Raw genomic sequence first — 18,917 nt, 5'->3', positions numbered from 1 at the left:
AGACTCACAATTCCAACCTCTGCAACTTACTTCTCACTCAACTCATCCCTGTGGCTCTACCCTCTCCCTGCCCGCACACACTCTATGCATTCTTTGCACATATCCCTTAATCCATCCTTTCTGACCAACACTCTCGGTCTATTATATCTGATACCTAAGCTTCTGACACCTGCTTAGTTTATCTTCATGAGCCTTCAGTCAGATAATTCTGTTTTCACCAGCAGTCTGATAACTATGAAACTCAGTTGCTGTTTGTCTTCTTCTTGCTGACTCAGCAAAGTTATTCTGTATCACAGCTACCCTCACCAAAAGGATTCTCATGAGTTTAAATGATCCTCCTCACTCTAATCCCAGTCCTCCAACTTCTCTTCAGAGCTCGTTTTCTTTGACATAAGGGTGGGGACAGGTGGGAGGGACCCTTGGCTGCCCTTAGTTGTTCTTTAGGGAAGAGAAGCCCCCTGAGATGTGCGTCTTTTACACTCAACTAGCTCCGCCTCAGCCATGGTATCTCCAGCTCCTCTTACAAACTTCCCCGTGTTCTCATTTCCTACAAGGGGAGCAGCCAGAAGTGCTCTCTCCTCTCTCCTCTCACCTTTAGGAAGATAGCAGGTAAATGAGGCAGGGTCTTAAGGGAGAAGAAGAAAAAAGAAAATATGGAGATATACCTATCTCATAGAATTTGAAGAGACCTTGAGAGATTATCAAGTCCAGTCCCCTGCCTTCACAGCAGGACCAAGTTCCATCCCTGACATGAGGGGATGTGACATACAGTTTACCAATAGGTTTCACAACTATTTGCTCTACAGCAGTTGTAAGGAAATATTTGCCAAGTCCTTACTGTCCTGGACTGGAGTGTGCTCAATGCAGATGGAATCTATGCATAGCTGCCAGATGGTAATCAATCTGTAATCATCAAATGGTAATTTTCAAAAGCTTATAACTTGGCCCAATCTCTGGATTTTCATAAAATGAGAGCCGTCTCTCTGATGTTAGGACCTGCCCAAGTTTCAAGTTCCTTCTCCAAATCATAGATCTTTAAGAAATACTTTATAGTAGCAAAACCTCATATTTTTCCTTACCTCATTCTTGGAAAGGGTGGAACCTATTTCTACTGAAACTTTCCCAAACAGTTCAGCATGAGGCAGAGACTTGGTGTAAAGACTTTCAGATTCAGTATTTTTTAAAGTTTGAAAAAGTAAAAGGCAGCTTAAAATAAGGTCTTACGATATAAAGTGTTAGGCAACCTCAATAATGTCTCTCTGACAACTTCACCAATAATAATGGTCAGAGGCTATATGAAAAGATGTGTGAAAGTTATGAAAAAGAAAGTGCTATATTTACCAATATTTTGCTGCACTGTACTTGGTTAAATATTACGTTTCTTTCAGGAGCAACATAATTTTGTTGCTGAATGTATTAATTTCTCATAAACAAGAACGTTGTACATTTTAATGTACCAGTGACACCATGTGGTCAGTGGCATATTGGATTTTACATTTCAAAGCATTATTTTCTTGGTCAAATCTAAGCATTACGTCATAGCATAGAGAAAAAGAAGCAAAAGTTAAAAACCAGCAAATGACAATATTTGCCGGAGGAGCTTCACATTATGTTGGAATTCAAACAAGGACAAAACCCATCTTGGTGTCCACGTATTAATTCTTATTTGGTGAAAATGCTGGCAGTACAGTTGCATTTCCTTTTCTTTTTGTTTAGTCCAGACACTTGCTGTGATGGATGGGATATGCATTTCCCAAGTAGAAAATGGGTACATTAGACTAATATCTAGGAATTCAGTTACTGGCTCTGCCACTGAGTTCATATGCACTTTTAGGGCATCTCACTCTCCCTCAAACAGTGTGCTAACACATACCATTATATTATTGATAATTTTGCAATATTTGATATTTTTCTTAAAGGCTTGCTTGTGGACCCAAGTGATTATGAATCTCAGCTTTCATTTAAAAACAATCTTACCAGTTCTTGTAGTTGCAGTGATAAGCGTGAAACATTTTCAAAATCTCATGGTTTTAAATCTCTTTATTTACTAAGGCTCAGATTCATGATTTTTCAACAGCTGGAGTTAAGGATACTCCATCTCTAAATGTGAGACTACCTTACAGCGACATTAATATTTGTAAAGTGTTCGGAACCTACAGTTAACCATTCAAAAACCTTTAAACCTGTTCACGCATCAACACTCATCAAAAAGACTGGATCATGTACTATTTCACTACAGGGCAACCTGTTGGTTACACACATGCATGTAGGGATATAAGCAGCTCAGTGAGTGATTCTTACAAACATTGCCACGAGGTTGCCTCAATTCAAACTCTCATGATTCCCAAGCACAATCTAATGCCTGTCACCAAGTGACATATAGCAGGCGCACCTTTTAAAGGTCTCCTATTGGCAGTGAATATATTTCAAAAACAGATTGCTGAGCGCCATAACTCATTATCTCTTCTATTAGCAGGGTAAATATGTTTCATGTGCTGAAGAAAGAGGCACAATCTGTTTTACACTTGACATCCAATTTTAGCCCTACTTTTGGAGCCCAATATGCCTGGCAAGAGAAGTCAAAAGGAAAGCCATTTTTCAGTGGGGGGAAGCTCCCTATAAAGTTACTGACTGGATATAATTTCAGACTATCTGTACTTGCAATAATGCTCAGGGGAGTCCAAAGCCAAACTGGGCTCCTGGGCAAGGTGGGGGAGGGGCAACGCCACACTCCTAGAAAGGATGGGTATGAGAGCAGCCAGCCCTCAGAGTTGCCCTGAGTATGGCATATCCCCTCCCCCAGCCCTGCCTGGTGCGCACCACATGGTTCCCCCACCTTCTCAGGCTTCCCTAAGAGCTGCCTGGAGTGTTCTGCATGGCACTCTGGTGACGATTTAAATGCTTTAGGGTTCTGGGCACTGCGGCAGCAGTGACCAAAGCCCCAGGCCCCTTTGAATCACCAGGCCCCGGGAGAGCTGTTTCTGACCTACCTTCCCCCCATTGGTGGGCCGGCCAGGCAGTTCTAACCCAAAAAGAGCCTTTGATTTTTAACAGTAAAAATGACGCCTGTGTGTCTCAAGATCTTGTGGATGGGCTACACAGGGTATGTCTACACAGCAACACTGGTGGCTGACCCGTGTCAGCTGACTTAGGCTTGCAGGGCTTGAGCTATGGGTCTATAAAATTATAGAATAGGCATTCAGGCTTGGATCTGACATGGTCAAGAGCTCCGGCTCAAGTCCAAGCAGGAACGTCTACACCACAGTTTACAGCTCTGTAGCTCAAGCCCAAGTCAGCCAGCATAGGCCAGCTGTGAGTATTTAATTACTCAGGTCATGAGCTGCAGTGATCCTGTGTGGGAGCCAGAAAATCCATCTAGTTTGCCTGCCTTTAAAAAGAAAAAACATATGCAAGAGCAGATGGTTGCAGCTGCTGATTCTACTGTTGTTAATTTTACAGACATCTTGTTAGAGATGTTTATAGATAGGCTTGGAAAGATTACTTTTATTTGTAAATGTTGGTAAACTTCAATTTCACCCTATGCAAACAAACCAATGAAAAAAACATTTCCATCCATCATTACTGAAATTTACAGATAGGCAAAATAGGAAGAATTCTGCCTGAGAACTTCTTAGCGTTTGAATTAAAGATAGTTATTTGGTATATTTGGACATGTCATGTTGATGGTTTCCATTTTAACAAGTAAAAAGCATTAACTTTTTAAATCTCAGCGTTTCCTGAAATTACCAGATAATTATCATCTGACCTCCCCATAATTTCCCACAACTATGAAAATTTAAATTGGAAAAAAGCCTAAAAATAAATATTGAGATTATCCATCAAAATAATTTAAAAAAATAAAAATCTAATTCTTCCAACCTTATTTATAAAGGATCTTTATACATAATATATTGAAGACCAGAAACCATATCCTTACTATATATTTAATGAACCGATTTAAAGACTTGCATCAAATTTAGCCATTAATCTAAGCTGCCATAATTTTTCACACCAAATGTTTAAATCTGTGTCTGCATTTGAAAAATTTGCACTTTTAACTATGGTTGCATAGTATGATGCATAAAGTTATTATACTGGTATAGTTTATTTCAGTTTGTGAGGCAAAATAAGCTATAAATGTATACATTTCCTTACCCTGATGTAAGCAGGGGCTGAACTGCTGCTTGCTGTCAGCCAGCTGAAAGGAGGGGTGAGTGTGCCCACTACAGTTGTTTAGCTCTACAAGGTAATTAACTGTTAACTGTTGACATGTAAATACTGCTCAGGAGAGAATCCAAGGTGTGGCTATGTAAATCCCATTCAGCCAGGGCTGATGGAGGGTCAGTGTTGGAATGGAATGTGGAGAATTGTATATAATTTGGGACTGTTGTGGGGGTCACTAATCATGCTACCCCTAAATGTGGGAACTGTCAAACATGCCACCAGTGCTTGCAGGAGAGACACCACCATCATGGTAAGAGGTCTCGGAAGAACAAGCCTCCCCCCTTCCAGAGTTGAGTGAACAGAGCTGGGGGAAAGGGTTAAAGGACTTGAGTCAGCCTGCTTCACACCTACCAGGTGTGAGCTATAAGACTGGCCCAGCCTGCACCTTTCCCCCTTTGTTATAAGGACAGACCTAAAGCAGACTCCCTGAGGAGTCTTTTTGTTTGCTAGTCCAGTGAAAGCTGGATTCATTTGAGAGCTGAAATCACTGGTTTGGCTGAGAGTTGAAATCACTAAGCTGAAATCACTGGTTTGACTGAGAGCCAGACCTACTGCAGCCAGTAGAGTGGCAGCAGGCGAGGAGCGGCAACTAGCGGTGTGGCGTGGTGCGGCAGCAGGCAAAGAGCAGCCATCCGTGACGTGGAGCGGCGGCAGGTGAGGAGCGGCCATTAGCGGCGTGGCGTGGAGCAGTGGCAGGCGAGGAGCGGCCATTAGCGGCGTGGCGTGGAGCGGCGGCAGGCGAGGGGCGGCCATTAGCGGCGTGGCGTGGAGCGGCAGCAGGCGAGGAGCGGCCATTAGCGGCGTGGCGTGGAGCGGCGGCAGGCGAGGAGCGGCCATTAGCGGCGTGGCATGGAGCGGCGGCAGGCGAGGAGCGGCGACCAGTGGCGTGGCGTGGAGCGGCAGCAGGCGAGAAGCGGCGACAGGTGCCCAGCGGAGCGTCCAGAGGTGTGGGACGAGACAGCTGGTGAAGCGTAGCGGAGTTTCGTATAAGGTGCCCCCTATCTATCTCCCCACCCCCATTTCTACCCAGGTTGGGAGGTGAAACCCTGTGGGTGAACTTTGGGACTCTGGGTGGCACAGAGACTTTTGGGGAGTCGGTGGACTTCGGGCGAATCTTGGCCGGGGTGGGGGCTCATGTTTGGGTTATGAACTCTGTTTGTGGTGTTTTCTCCAAGCTAATGCCGTATGAATTCTTCCTCTGTTTCATTAAATGTTCTTTCCCTACACTCAGACTCAGTGCTTGCGAGTGGGGAAGCATTGCCTCTCAGAGGCGCCCAGGGGTGCGTGAATTTCCCAGATCACTGGGTGGGGGCTCGAGCCGGTTCTTTGTGAGATTGACCCCAAGATATTGAACCCAGCCCTGGTTCCTGCCAGGCTTAACCGGCAGAAGGGCTACACTAGTATAACTGTAACCACACTGGGACTCTTGCTGGTATAGTATATTGGAAAAACATCATATTGACATAGTTATGTTGCCAAGCTTTTTAAACATAGACTAGTTTACAACTCACACCCAAAAGAGAGGGATTTAATAGGAAAAAAGCAAGTAAGGGGAGGAAGTAAGAAGGTGGTAATTAATGTAAAAGGTAGTGTTGAAAGACACCAAAAAGAGATAGATGACAGCAAATTAGACATGAATTTGAAGTATTTTGTGGCTCCAAAAGAAAGATCAGTGGACTCAGCATGGGATGCACACATACATCGCATCTCTGAGCCCTTGGATGCAACATCACAGAGGATAGCATGGAGCTAGAAGAGTCAAGTGCACATTTTCTTAGGGAAATAGCTCAGAAACACACATGGAAGGCAGGTTTTTGCCATGTCCACTGCTGGATGTACTTGCGTTTGTGTGCTCTTGCTACTGACACAGTAAACTTGAAATCTGAGACAGGTGATGATAATCACATGGGGAATAAAAACAACTCTAGGATCCAAAATGACCAAGCCATTCAAAGCATAACTGGCTGGACTGAATGCAGACGCTTAATGTGGCCTGTTCAAATGGGACAACTGAAGTCAATGGCAACTTTGCTAAGTCCATGAGACTTTATCTTCTGTGCTAAAGAGACAGCCTTTCTGGCAGAGAACAATCATACTCTTTGGATAGGACACCATCATGATGCATGATACCTGCTCTGATCAATGGGTTACACAAACAAAATATGTAAAAGACTGAAATATGAGTATGTTGATAATGAGTATGTTGATGATTCACAGCATACTTTTCATAGTTTTAGACTCTCATTGTCTGAAACACGTGAAGACATATTAACCCTTGCCACAATTATGGGTCTGATTGCACTGCTGTCGCCTTTCAGCTCACTCTGACTGCACCCCTTCAGATCAAGGGTGGGGAACCTCAGGCCCGGGGACTGGATGCAGCCCCCGAGGCTCAGGGCTCCCCTGCCCAGTATTGCTGGTTCTCCAGTCCTCCCCCCCTCACTACTCTATCACAGGGCTGGAGCACACAAAATCTATTAGTCTGCCTCCCTCCCACCTAGCTCTGGTTTGCAAGGGGAATGTGTCTTTCTCCTTCTCAGTCAGGGAAGTGTCTTTCTCCTTCTCAGTCAGGGGGCCATATTAGTGAGGGTTTGTTTTGTATTATTATTATTATTTTATTTGTTTAGGATTATTATTATTTATTAATTTTGCTTCTCACCCGTGTGTGGCTCCGACTGATTTTTTTGGTAGGTAAGCAGCCCCTGCCCCAAAAAAGATTCCCCACCCCTGTGTTAGACCCTAGATCCTAATCTGTCTTGTACTGGAATTTTGCAGTTCTCCCACTTTTTAGATCAGGAACTACATACAATATCCCATTCATGCCAATTACTTTTTACCTTAAGTTGCAGGTCTGGCTGGATACCTGCATCTCTTCCCTTCAGGAGTGATAAGGGCCCTGAGAATATTAATCCCCTAACTTCCACTTTAGGTAACTATGTCCAACATTTAGGTAACATCGACATTCTCAAAAACCACCTAACTTAGTTGCCACCTAACTCTGTAGGTGCCTAAGTTTCTCTCAGTGGATACGCATAAAGCCATCTAAGTACTGATGCCACAACACAACTAATGCATTTCACAGAAGCTGCTGCTATCACATTCCCTAGTGAGTACCATAACCACTGGGCTACTGTGGTTTCATGTGAGAAAGGGCTGTCTTAGGTGTCTCATCCAGGGGAGGGCTCCTGGATGAGCATTCCACATGGAGACAGACATCTCCCTCCTGACTAAGGCCCCGGTTTGATGGGAATTAAATGCCTTTGGTCTAAGCCCTAACCCTTCCTTGGCATTTCTTTCCTAATTTGCATAGGCAGCCCTCCTCCCAAGTTTTTTGGCTTTTGTCCCAGAAGTGCCTAGCACTAGGCTTTGTATGAGAAGCTTTGGTGCCTAACATAGAGCTGAGAATTCCACGGGACAATGCCTAAGGGTTAGAGAGCCACAAAGAGGACTTAGACTCAGTATAGCAATGTGTGATTTTCAGTGCTTTGTCATCTGGTGGACTTACAGCCTGGCGTTAGAGGCCCATGTTCTCTGCACACTGCATTGAGAGCATTAGGGGCCTAAGAATGGGATTCATGAACTTCAGCACACTAAGCCAGCCATAGAGGTGAGAATGAATGTGTCTGTAAAGGCTCTCACTACAAACTGCAAATTTCTAACTGGATTCACACTTCAGATTTCTAACTTCACCTACAAAAATAATACATGCACAGAAACAGAACATACACATTCAGCAGTTCGTAACTTTAAAAATGGGATATCACATGATGCATTTTTCCTAAAGTGTCTTTGAGTTATGCATATTCATAAACCAATTTTCATAAAGCATGGGAGGGCTGAGACAGAGGCTGGATCAAGCCTATGCTCCAATGAATGGTTTATTATTTTTTAATAAGTGCACCATCTTTAACAGGAGAGACTGTCCGGAAGTCACTCCGTCCCAATGGATAGAGCACTCTAATGGGAAATTGGAGACCTAACTTCAAATTGCTATGTCATATGACAGATTATTTGAATCCCACTCTGCCACATCCTGGGCAAGTGCTTGAATCACTGGCCTATTGGGAAGGAATAAGTGTTTGAGGATGTCAGCATGTCAGTCTGGGCACATAATTCCAAACTCAATGAGAAAAGCTGGCACACTAGTGTGGAGTGTAGTCATGGCTATGTGAATGGTTGGAGGAACCAGCAGTCCCAGGTATGCTAGGCAAAGAATTATGCACACTAAGACAATGGGATTTCTTCAGCACTTCAAGCTAAGCTTTTGCATATGTCTTTGCACATTTAACTGTGAGCCAAAGTTATTGGGTCCATGGTCTGGAAAATGCATTGCATAACAGCTGCTTCCCTGACATGTGGAATACACCTGTTAGCAGCTATTCTTTGTCTTTCTTATGGAGGTAGCGCTCATGAGTTCATCATTAAAGCTGCATTGAGGTGTTTTGTTTTGTTTTAATGTGAAGCAGGAATTCATCTGCTTTCTTTTGAATGAAGATTTAGAGCTAGCCTACCTTTATATGATCACTTTAGGAATCTGCTTTATAAACTTATAGGTGCCAAAAATCTGTACATATCTCCTTTGCTACTAATAAAGTCTCTTTAAACATCTGCTGATGAGCATGCATTCCTGAAGCCCTGCACCTAGCTCACACCAAAGTCCAGGTGTGTTCCTCAATGCAGACATTGAGCCACATAAATTGTGAGAAGGACTCTGGAGTACTGATCTGAAGAGCTCTGTGTGTTTTGAACACTAGTCTCTTTCACCAAAATAAGTTGGTCCAATAAGAGATATTAACTCACTCACCTTGTCTTTGTAGTTCAGCGTCTAGAGCACTTATGTAAGTGGTGGGATTCCCAGTTCCACTCCATGTCCCAGTGGCTGTTTATTATTTATAAATACTGGAACAATTTCACCAGGTAAGACAGAGCAGCAATTCAAGCATATGACATAGCCCAGTGATTAGAGAACTCACCTGAAAGGTGAGACATGGAGGTTTAACTCAGATATGCTGGGTGAGTCTGCGAGTCAGTTGTTGTTATTTGTGCGGAAGGGGACTGTGGTGTGTCTCTTTCTGCCTTGACTTTTTTTTTGTGAGAAAGGCTTTTAGGGCAACCTAACTCCAAGAGGCAGTGCTCCGGTGTGAATCCCAATGGCACTAAATGAATGGTGGCTGGCAGATGTGACAGCCACATGCTCAATGGCAGCTTCAAGTGCTATGCTTGTGGAAGAGCATTTGAAGTTTCTCCTGAGCTTAGGGACAACTGTGTCATAAGAAAGACAAATATAGGGAGTCAATCTTGTCTCTTCTAATTGCTATCTAAATTTTCCCTATACTATCCTTATAACTGGCATGGGAGACTAGATTCACAAAGGACTTAGTCACATCATTGCTTCTACAGCAGTGGCTGATTAGTCACTGGGTCAACAAGACCTATACCCAGGGTCCCCAGCCAATATGGGAGAGGTCACGGGTGGAAAAAATCCACCATCAGGTGATGGAAGCCTGGAGCCCAGCCACTGGATGGGCAGCTGTGAGGATGGAGCAGAGGAAAACCTCCACACTCTGACACTATTCTCCAGCAGATGCACTATATAGGCAGGGCAGAAGACAATACAGCACTCTGAACCAGTTCCTCTGCAGAAGCATGGGGAGTAGTAGGAGAAGCTCCAGCATCTAGACCTCCTGCTGCAGTCCCGAGTCTGGAGAAATTCTCACTACCAGCCGCAGCCTTAGGGCTGGGAGAGCTCTCTCTCCCTCCTGTGGCTTGGGCCATGGCAGTGGTGGGCAGAACATCTTTGGTATTGGGGTCACAGTGTGGGAATGGAATGAGGGAGAATCTGGGGGAAACAGGTCCCAGGAAGGGGTAGAAAAGGATGGGGCTGTGGACAGGGCCACAGGAGAAAGAGGTAGAACAGGCTGGGATGGCAGGAAAAAGGAGTGGAGAAGGGAGTCTCCCTGCTTGCTCTGGTTCAGTGCCACAGGCAACCTTAATCTGCCTACCAGAACCTGAGTCCAACTGTTAGGGGCCACTGACATTCACAAAACCACCCTAGCTCAGATGCAGGTAACATGGTTGTTTTTAAAGGTTAAAAAAACCCTTGAATCGCTCCAACCCCACCATAACTTTCTTATGTGCTTCATACATGCACTAAGCAGGAGGTTCTTCAACTGGGAGTTTTGAATTCTCCCCTCCGGGGGGTACAAGTTGGTTATAAGGGCAGGGGGTCACACACTGTCAGTTCCATGGAGCTGACAGTCCTGAACCCCTATTAAATTAAATTAACCCCCCTCATTTTTAATGTGTGAGGGGAGTTTCATACTCAGAGGCTTACTGTGAAAGGGGTCACCACTGCAAAAAGTTTGAAAACCACTGCACAAAGCTGGCCTCTAATCAGAACCTCCTGAATAACATCCCGTACAGAGCCTTGCCCTATTAAGGACATTGGGCCTGGTTCCTCTATTGGAATGTAAATTAAATAATAAATCCCATTGGTTGAAAATGTATGGTTGTCATGTGTTACCAATAGTAATGACTGTGTTCTGGTTAACATTGGAATTGATGGATAGCACTTTGTGATAATGTTGCTTTTGTATGTTACTGTTTTCCAGATGGGCGTTGGTGTTGTGGACTCCGCTGTTGCTGGATTAGGTGGCTGTCCATATGCGAAAGGTGCTACTGGAAACGTAGCCACAGAGGATGTTCTATACATGCTTAATGGTTTAGGGATCAATACGGTAAACTCTTGCACATTCATGTTTGCATACACATTTCTTAAACCTGCCAGTCACAATATGTTTGATTAAAATAATAGTGTTGCTGTCAGGGAGTTGTTTGTTATAGCATTTGTGGACATTTTGTTTGATTACAATGCACTAAGATTTATAGTGAAAATCACTTGAATGGTATATACACTAGGCGGGTGAGAGAAGGAAGCTGCCGAATGTAAAAGCTTAACCCCTCAAAAGGGTGAGCCAGCTCACTGACATAAATGAGAGTCATTTCACAGAGTTCATTGATGGAGGATGGGTCCATCAACGGCTACTAGCCAGCATGGGCAGGAATGGTGCCCCTAGCCTCTTTTTGTCAGAGGCTGGGAGTGGGTGACAGGGGAGGGATTGCTTGATGATTCCTTGTTTTGTTCATTCCTGCTGTGGCACCTGGTATTGGCCACTGTCAGAAGGCAGGATACTGGGTTAGATGGGCCTTTGGTCTGACCCAGTATGGAAATTCTGATATTAACTGAGCTGTGGATCAGGACCACAGTGACTATGGGACTAGTGAGTAGTTTCATTCATCTGGCTTCATATGTGAAAAATACAGTTGTGTTTTACACAGTTTTGGGGACTGACCAGTCAAACAATTACACTGTTCATAGAACCATTCAATATCCCTGCAAACCACTATAAAACCATCACAGTATTTTTTCACAAAGGTGAATTGCATGATGCTGAGATTAACTTGCTCCCTAGTTAGAGATCAGTAGGTCATAAGTAAGATGCTGAATTTCTAACTGAAGCAAAAGGATACACAATGACATTGAAACCAGGGGAAAATGATAGCATAAAAGCAGTCACTTTGGTTTCAGGCCTAGTATGGTAGACAGACTATCCTAACTACATTAGTCTTTGGTTCGAGGCTAGGTGTTTTATTTCAGTCTCAACTCAAGGAAAATTTTCTGTGAAGTGCCAGCTTCATACACTTACCCATGCCTTTATCATCTCCATATTAAACTACATAGTGTGCCTTGCACAGGGCTGTATCTTGGGACTATTCAGAAATTAAAGTCAGGGAAGAATGCACTTTCCTGTTTATTATGTAAATAATGTAAATAACTCATTACAAATTTTCTTCAGGAACTCCAGTGCTTCTCAGTTAGTTTCCAGAAAAAGTTTAATATGCTGATTTTTGCTCTATCTATACAGTGGGGCTAAACTTGAAATAAGCTATCAACTTGAGCTATGCTAACTGTGTAGCGTAAGTCGAAATAGCTTATTTCAAATTTGGGCACATTTACACAGCACTTATTTCAAAATAGAGCACTCTTCCTCTGACTTCCCTTAATCTTCTTAAAATGAGGGTTACAGGAGTTGGTGTAAGAAGTCCTCTGGATGGATGTTATTTCAGTATTATTTCGAAATACCTGCTTGAGTGTAGATGAACACTTTTTTATTTTGAAATAACATCAGTTATTCTGAAATAACGGTGCTGTGTAGATGTACCTTAGGGGTACGTCTACTCAGCAGGGCTAAATTCAGAATAAGGTATGCAATTTGAGCTGTATCAATTGCATAGCTTAAGTCGAAATAGCTTATTTTGAATTTGGGCACATCTCCACAGCACTTATTTTGAAATAGAACACTCTTCCTCCGACTTCCCGTACTAAGTACAAGTCAGCTTGGTAGTACAGTGATAAATGTGTCTTTCAATGTCACACACAATTAATGATTTCCAAAAAGACATACACTTTCTTAGGCAAATAAACAGTTTTTGTATGGTTCATATATGTCCATAATAATATCTGCTCTTGTGATGCGTTCCACGTGCTTACCAAACAGTAAGCCTCAAAAAATTTCTGAGATGGTAATATCATTATTGCCATTTTATAGATGATGAAGCTGAAGCCGTGAGAGATTGTAGTTTTGATCCTAATAAAAGTTAATTAATTGAAGACAATAGGAGTTGTAGGAGATTGGCTTCTGGGCAGAGATGTTTTGCTTCTTGAAAGATCTGGCCCTATGTCACTGCCCAAAATCACATAGAAAGATCATGGAAAAGCAGCAGGCTGGCTGGTACTTCATGACCCTCCAGTTATACAGTCATCTAGTTTAGGGATATGTCCAGTCCCACAATCCTCTTACACATATGCTGGTGTCAGCAGCAAGCATACATATACTCTGTACTTGCTCTTAACTATATTGTACTAGCTCGGTGATCATACACTCATCTAACACTGCCATTTCTCTCCTCTCTGACTCTCAAACACCCACACCCCTTATGTGATTCATGAGAGCAAAGTCAAAGTTTTGCACTCTATCTATAAACCATTTCTGATCAAGTATTATTGTTCATAATAGTCTTATGGTATACATGTAAAACAGAAAAGAGAAAATAGTACAGGCACTAGAGACTACAGGCAAATGTCCATGTTGTTTTATTTAACTTATTTAAGCATGTGTTTCTTGTCAACACCTATTGTACTGTGAAATGTTCATTACATTGTTGTGAATGTTCAGTATGTTCTTGGTCATCCACAGTAATCTGCCTACCAAGTATGTCTATGATGGTATGTTTCTTATTTCTATGAAGTTTAACAAGGCAGATGGTGCAAGGCTTATTGAAATGTTATTAAAGTTAAACTATCTTTTCTGATTAAATGGATATTTCCATGATAAAATAGCAAATAGGCTAAAACATTATGGTTCAAGGACTGGAAATGAGACAGGAAATCTTATACTTCTAGATCAATGATTTGATTCTATCCTAATTTGATTGCTTTCAAAAATCACCAGTGTTTTATGGGGTTTCTTTTTTTATTTGGTTTGCAGTATTTTTGTTTCTTGGGTTGGGTTATTTTTTCCCCATGTAAAATAAGTTGCTTATAAAAGAAAGAATATGTTTTAACAAGGAGAGATTAGTCTGTTGTGATTCTCCATACATATAAATTGTACATATAAACTGTAATTTTCTATATAAGAGAGAATCTCCAAGGAAGAGTTGATAGCGATTATGTATGTTATGGAGTCCCACTTTCTGTAACTTCATGTAATTTTCCAAATCTATCATTGGGTACTTTCTTACAAATTTGAAACTTCAGAGATTTCTGTGAGAGATAGAGACATGTTTATATGAATTATACAGCTATTTCCTTTTGAGATGTATTACGAGATCTCTCGCTGTTTCTATTTTTAGTACAGGGAATCTCTTGCAAGTCTGGTAGAACCTTTCAAAATACAGTCAAAATTAAGTATAACTCTCATAGTAAGCATTATGAAGCAGATCCTCACCTCTAGGGTAAGTCTACACAGTTTTTCATAGCTCGAAATTAGCTACGCAATTTGTGTGGCTTATTTCAAAATAGCTTATTTCAAAATTTGGCACTATCTACACAGCACTAAATTTCAAAATAAATCACTATTCTGGCATCTTCCTTAATCCTGATGCAATGAGGCTTACAGGAAGCCAGAATAACAAGCCCGTTATTTTGAATGTATTTTGAAATAATGAGCTTCTTGTGTAGACAGCGCACAACTATATTTCAGGATAACGGATGTTATCCCAAAATAGCGCCACTGTGTAGAAGTACCCTTAGTGTAAATTGGTATAGTTCTACTGACCTCAGTTTATTTACTCCAACTAAAGATCTTACCCTTTATCTTCAAAATAAAGTATTGGCTTGCAATGAAGAATGAAGTTGGTTTCTTCTACAAATTATAAATCTGGGGACCAGTTTACCAGTGACATAAGCAATATCAGAACATATATATTAAAACTATATATTAAACTGAGCTCTTTTCTTTCCCTGTGTTTTAGGGAGTGAATCTCTATAAGGTGATGGAAGCTGGTAACTTCATCTGCACAGCTTTAAACAAGACAACAAATTCTAAAGTTGCTCAAGCCTCCTTCAGTATTTGAACTGTAAATTAAACTGTTCTTTCTGCAAATTAATTCACATGCAATATATTTTGCCCAAGAACACTTACAAAAGGAAATCAATTGCAAACCCTTTTCAGTTGAGGAAAAAAGAAAGCAGGTATAGTGGTTCTTTATGGAAAGGATAACTGTTAATTATAATAATACATATTGCCAAATGTTATTTTGGGGAAACACGATAGCATTGAAAATAATAAATATAATGCCTATCAATAGACTCTTATGTATCTGATATTTTTAATAGTGAGAAAATCATGTAAAACTTCTGGGCACCTTGCTATCTATTTTAGTGGCTTTTTAGCATGCTTTAGACAAAATTCATTACAGAGTTCCACAAGAAGTGAATATATTGTTAATTCTTAATCAAGCTGACTTTTAGTACAGTACAAATATTTGAAGTAGTTTATGAGATCCACATTGTGTGTGTCCTAGCTATTATGTGTTTTATTTCTCCGAATCTCTACTTTTCATTTGCCAAGTCAATTATGTTATGAACATGATGTCCAAGTTAAATTTACTGAGAGTAGTTTTGTATTTTTACAATGGTTAACATCTGTTAAGTATATGAATGACTTTACCTTGTTCCAAACGTTTGTGACAAATGCACCCTGCTATATCCCCCAAATCTAGTGCAACCTCTCATATTTGTTAGCTACATTAAATTCATTGTAGTTGCCTTTTTCATCAGCTGGGTTAAAAACCAGCTTAATTAAATTAAGTAATGAAAAAGAAGATAGGGTTTATGCTTTAGTGTAACTACTTTCTTTCAGAGGATGTTGATGACCATGAGTGAGTAGTTTGCACTGGGAGAACCATCCACAACCTGTCTCTAAGCTATTGTGAATTTGGTACTACTGTCATAATTTTGTGCTCAATATTGCTTCTTTTACAGTGTCTGTCTATGCAGCCTCCTTCAGTCTTTCATTATGTAGCAATTCTTGATCTGAATTTCATTAGAAAGTAAGCAACTTCAAACTTCAAAAACACTGGGCTATGTTCTCTTTCCCATTGACATATATTCAGCTCTTCTCAGAAATGTGAAAATTTGGAGAAGGACGAGATTTAAATAAGTGATTTACACTGAAAGAAAGAAGAAAGTGGGACCTTCTGTAGCAGTGTCTGCCTGCAGCCCAACTCTGTTAAACTACAGGACTGCCATTATCACAGTCACTGGTGTTGTGCCAGGGTCTAAATCAATCTGATTGTGAGACAACCAGGATGTTGATTTATGGCACATATGGTTGGGATTTTGTTGGTAACTATTTGATGTCTTTCTGGGCAAGTGTTGGCTTCCTAAGGCATGGGTGAACTCTTACTTTTTTCAAGGAGTTTGGTAGGTGTGTTTGTCTGAAAGAGGCATTGATTATCCCCATTAGTAGTTAGTATAGTTGTTCTTTGCTGTCTCTTACCAGTCTGGAGGCTTCTGAGTCCATTTCACAGATGGTGGCTTTAATATGTTTCAGAGCTACCTTGCTTTGCAGTCAGATACAGTTCAATTTCTACATGCGCCTGAAATTGGCCTTGACCTGGCACAGTTGTATGCCAGTTTAAGATATAACCAGACAGACTGCACTGAAAATAAAAGAGCTGTAATATGAGTGCACAATCCAACAGTTGCAAAACCAAGAACAACACACAAACACCCCCACTGCGTGGGCTCATAAATAGGTCAAAGGGTGGTTGTGATTCTTTCCTTCAATTATGGCTATATGGGAGGGGGCTGACAAAATTTTCTCACTGTTGTGATGTGGGCTCATAGCATGCAGATTGAGAATCACAATTATTACTACTAATAGTATTTGTAGTAAAATTATTACTGTTTTGATCTATGCTATTGAAATGAACCAGTTCTACGGCCAAGGGATAGTGAATGTATAAGATATGCTTGTTTTCTCTGACAGTTATTTTAAGAGGAGAGAGTATGGCCTAGTAAAAAGATCTGTGCTCTGGAAGTTAGGATTTTGTTCCAAGTGGGATCATTTGCTTACTGTATGACTTACCAGACAGCTCACCTAGTGCTCTGAGGCTTTAATTAATTAATATTTGAAATGTTCAAAATATTGAGTAAAAAAAGTATCTGATTTGAGAACTGTCCCTGCAACATTTTCCAAGTTTGATGTTGTAGATTATTTTTATTTATGCATTTATTTATAATTATTAAAGGGAAACATTTTTCTTCCAATCTCCCTGCTAGTTAACATCTGCCATCAAGATCCAAATGTCCAAGCAGGAGAACATGACTAAAGCCAGTGTTAATGTAGCCTAGTCAGTCACGTACCAGAGCTGTGGTATATTTGCTGAAGAACAGACATCAGTGCTACTGTACTGGGTAAATGCACTGATTATTTTGCAGTACATGGCATTAATCTTAAAGGTGAAATAAAACATATCTAAATGTTTGTTGAAATAAGTACACTGATGTAGTACAACATGCTAGATTCAACAACTCCAGTTCACTAAGTCACACAAAAGGCGTTAGTAAATATCAGCTGTCACTCCATCACATACTCTAATGTTTACTTTGGTAAGGTGTAAGCCATTCTGAGTGCATTTGCTTGTGATTACCTTTATTATCAGTTGTTCCAGTCTGCTTTTATGGAAAATGATATGTAACTGATGAATCTCTTCTAAGTTACCATAGAAACATATTCCTTCCCTCCATTAACTAAGCATTAACTATAAGATCTTTGATAACTCAATATATTCCTCTGTAAAGAAATATTCCAGTGATGATAATCAAAGTTGATTCAATGTACAATGCTCAGGTCATTTACATTTTTTCTTCAATTTTTATTTTTCAGCTTCTGCCTATATCACAAATTCAGAGCAAATGTTTTCATTACTGTTTTTATATGAGCTAAAATTACCTGTATCTGCTGCAATCAATGGTAAAACTATAGTTTTTTAGAAAAGAAACAGGCAACCCAGGAGCAGATGGGGTAAAAGGAACTGCTTTATTGCCTATGCACGTTTATGTCGGACATTTAACACAATGTCTGAGTATCCACCACCTGGTGCCAATTTTACACTTTTATCTATTTTAGTATGTTAATTCACATGTCTATCACTACTTTTCCTAAAGCTTTATTTAATAATGTTAACTCCCATAAAATGAATATTAATAAGCAAATAATAAATACAATTATCATCATCATCATGATCATAATCGACCATGGGCTCAAAGCCTCCCTAGCTACTAGCTCCGCACCAATCTACTATATCATCTACCCATTCTCTGTGGGGTCTGCCTCTCTTGTTCGGGCCATCCATTATGCCAAATATCAGGGTCTTAACTTTTTGCTCATCATTCATTCTGCAGATATACCCAAATAGCTGTAACTTCTATTGTATAACCTTCTGCAGTAGGTTCTCTTTCGACTGTATCTTCCTATATAACTCCTCATTGGTGATCTTCTGCATCCATCCTATTCTCAGGATCTTTCTATAACAACTCTCTCGAATGCCAATATCACTCTCTTCGAATCTTTTGTTATCACCCATGTCTCACATCCATGCAACATGCAGCTAAATACACCTGTTTTCAAGACGCTCAGCTTTGTTCCTAAGCTAATCGCTTTACTTTTCTAGATCTTATCCATCACCTTCAAACTCACTCTTGCTTTCACTATTCTAGTCGCTACTTCCTTCTACCCGCCCCTAATTATCATTTGTATAATTTCTAATTGAATCAATACTCTTTTATTGAATCAATACTCTACAAACTAACAGGTTACAGAGATTACAAGGAATTTGACCCTGAAGATATGTTATGCAGAGCCAATGAGGATAAGCAAGAGACATAACAAAATAGAGCAACACCATACTTATCGGAAACAAAAGACAGGACTATGCAGCACTTTAAAAACTAACAAGATGGTTTATTAGGTAATGAGCTTTCGTGGGCCAGACCCACTTCCCACGAAAGCTCATCACCTAATAAACCATCTTGTTAGTCTTCAAAGTGCTGCATAGTCCTGTCTTTTGTTTCAGCAAGACCAGACTAACATGGCTACATCTCTATTACTATTCCATTCTTATCT

The 18,917-nt window shown here is 40.8% G+C and overlaps 1 protein-coding gene across 1 annotated transcript in view; it reads left to right on the top strand.

Moving 5' to 3' along the window:
* HMGCLL1 (3-hydroxy-3-methylglutaryl-CoA lyase like 1) overlaps positions 1-18,713 on the top strand; it is a 97,254-nt gene extending 78,541 nt beyond the window's left edge. Inside the window, exons 8-9 of the mRNA XM_075923634.2 lie at positions 10,836-10,961; positions 14,758-18,713. Coding sequence (XP_075779749.1) covers positions 10,836-10,961; positions 14,758-14,859 — 228 coding nt within the window. The 3' untranslated portion in view covers positions 14,860-18,713. The remainder of the gene's footprint in view (positions 1-10,835; positions 10,962-14,757) is intronic.
* The last annotated feature ends 204 nt before the right edge of the window (positions 18,714-18,917 follow it).

Source organism: Pelodiscus sinensis, chromosome 3, assembly GCF_052426305.1.
Source record: "Pelodiscus sinensis isolate ZL-2025 chromosome 3, ASM5242630v1, whole genome shotgun sequence".
NCBI classification, from domain to species: Eukaryota; Metazoa; Chordata; order Testudines; family Trionychidae; genus Pelodiscus; species Pelodiscus sinensis.
The sequence above is the reverse complement of the archived record's forward strand: the minus strand, read 5'-3'. Positions and strand labels throughout refer to the sequence as shown.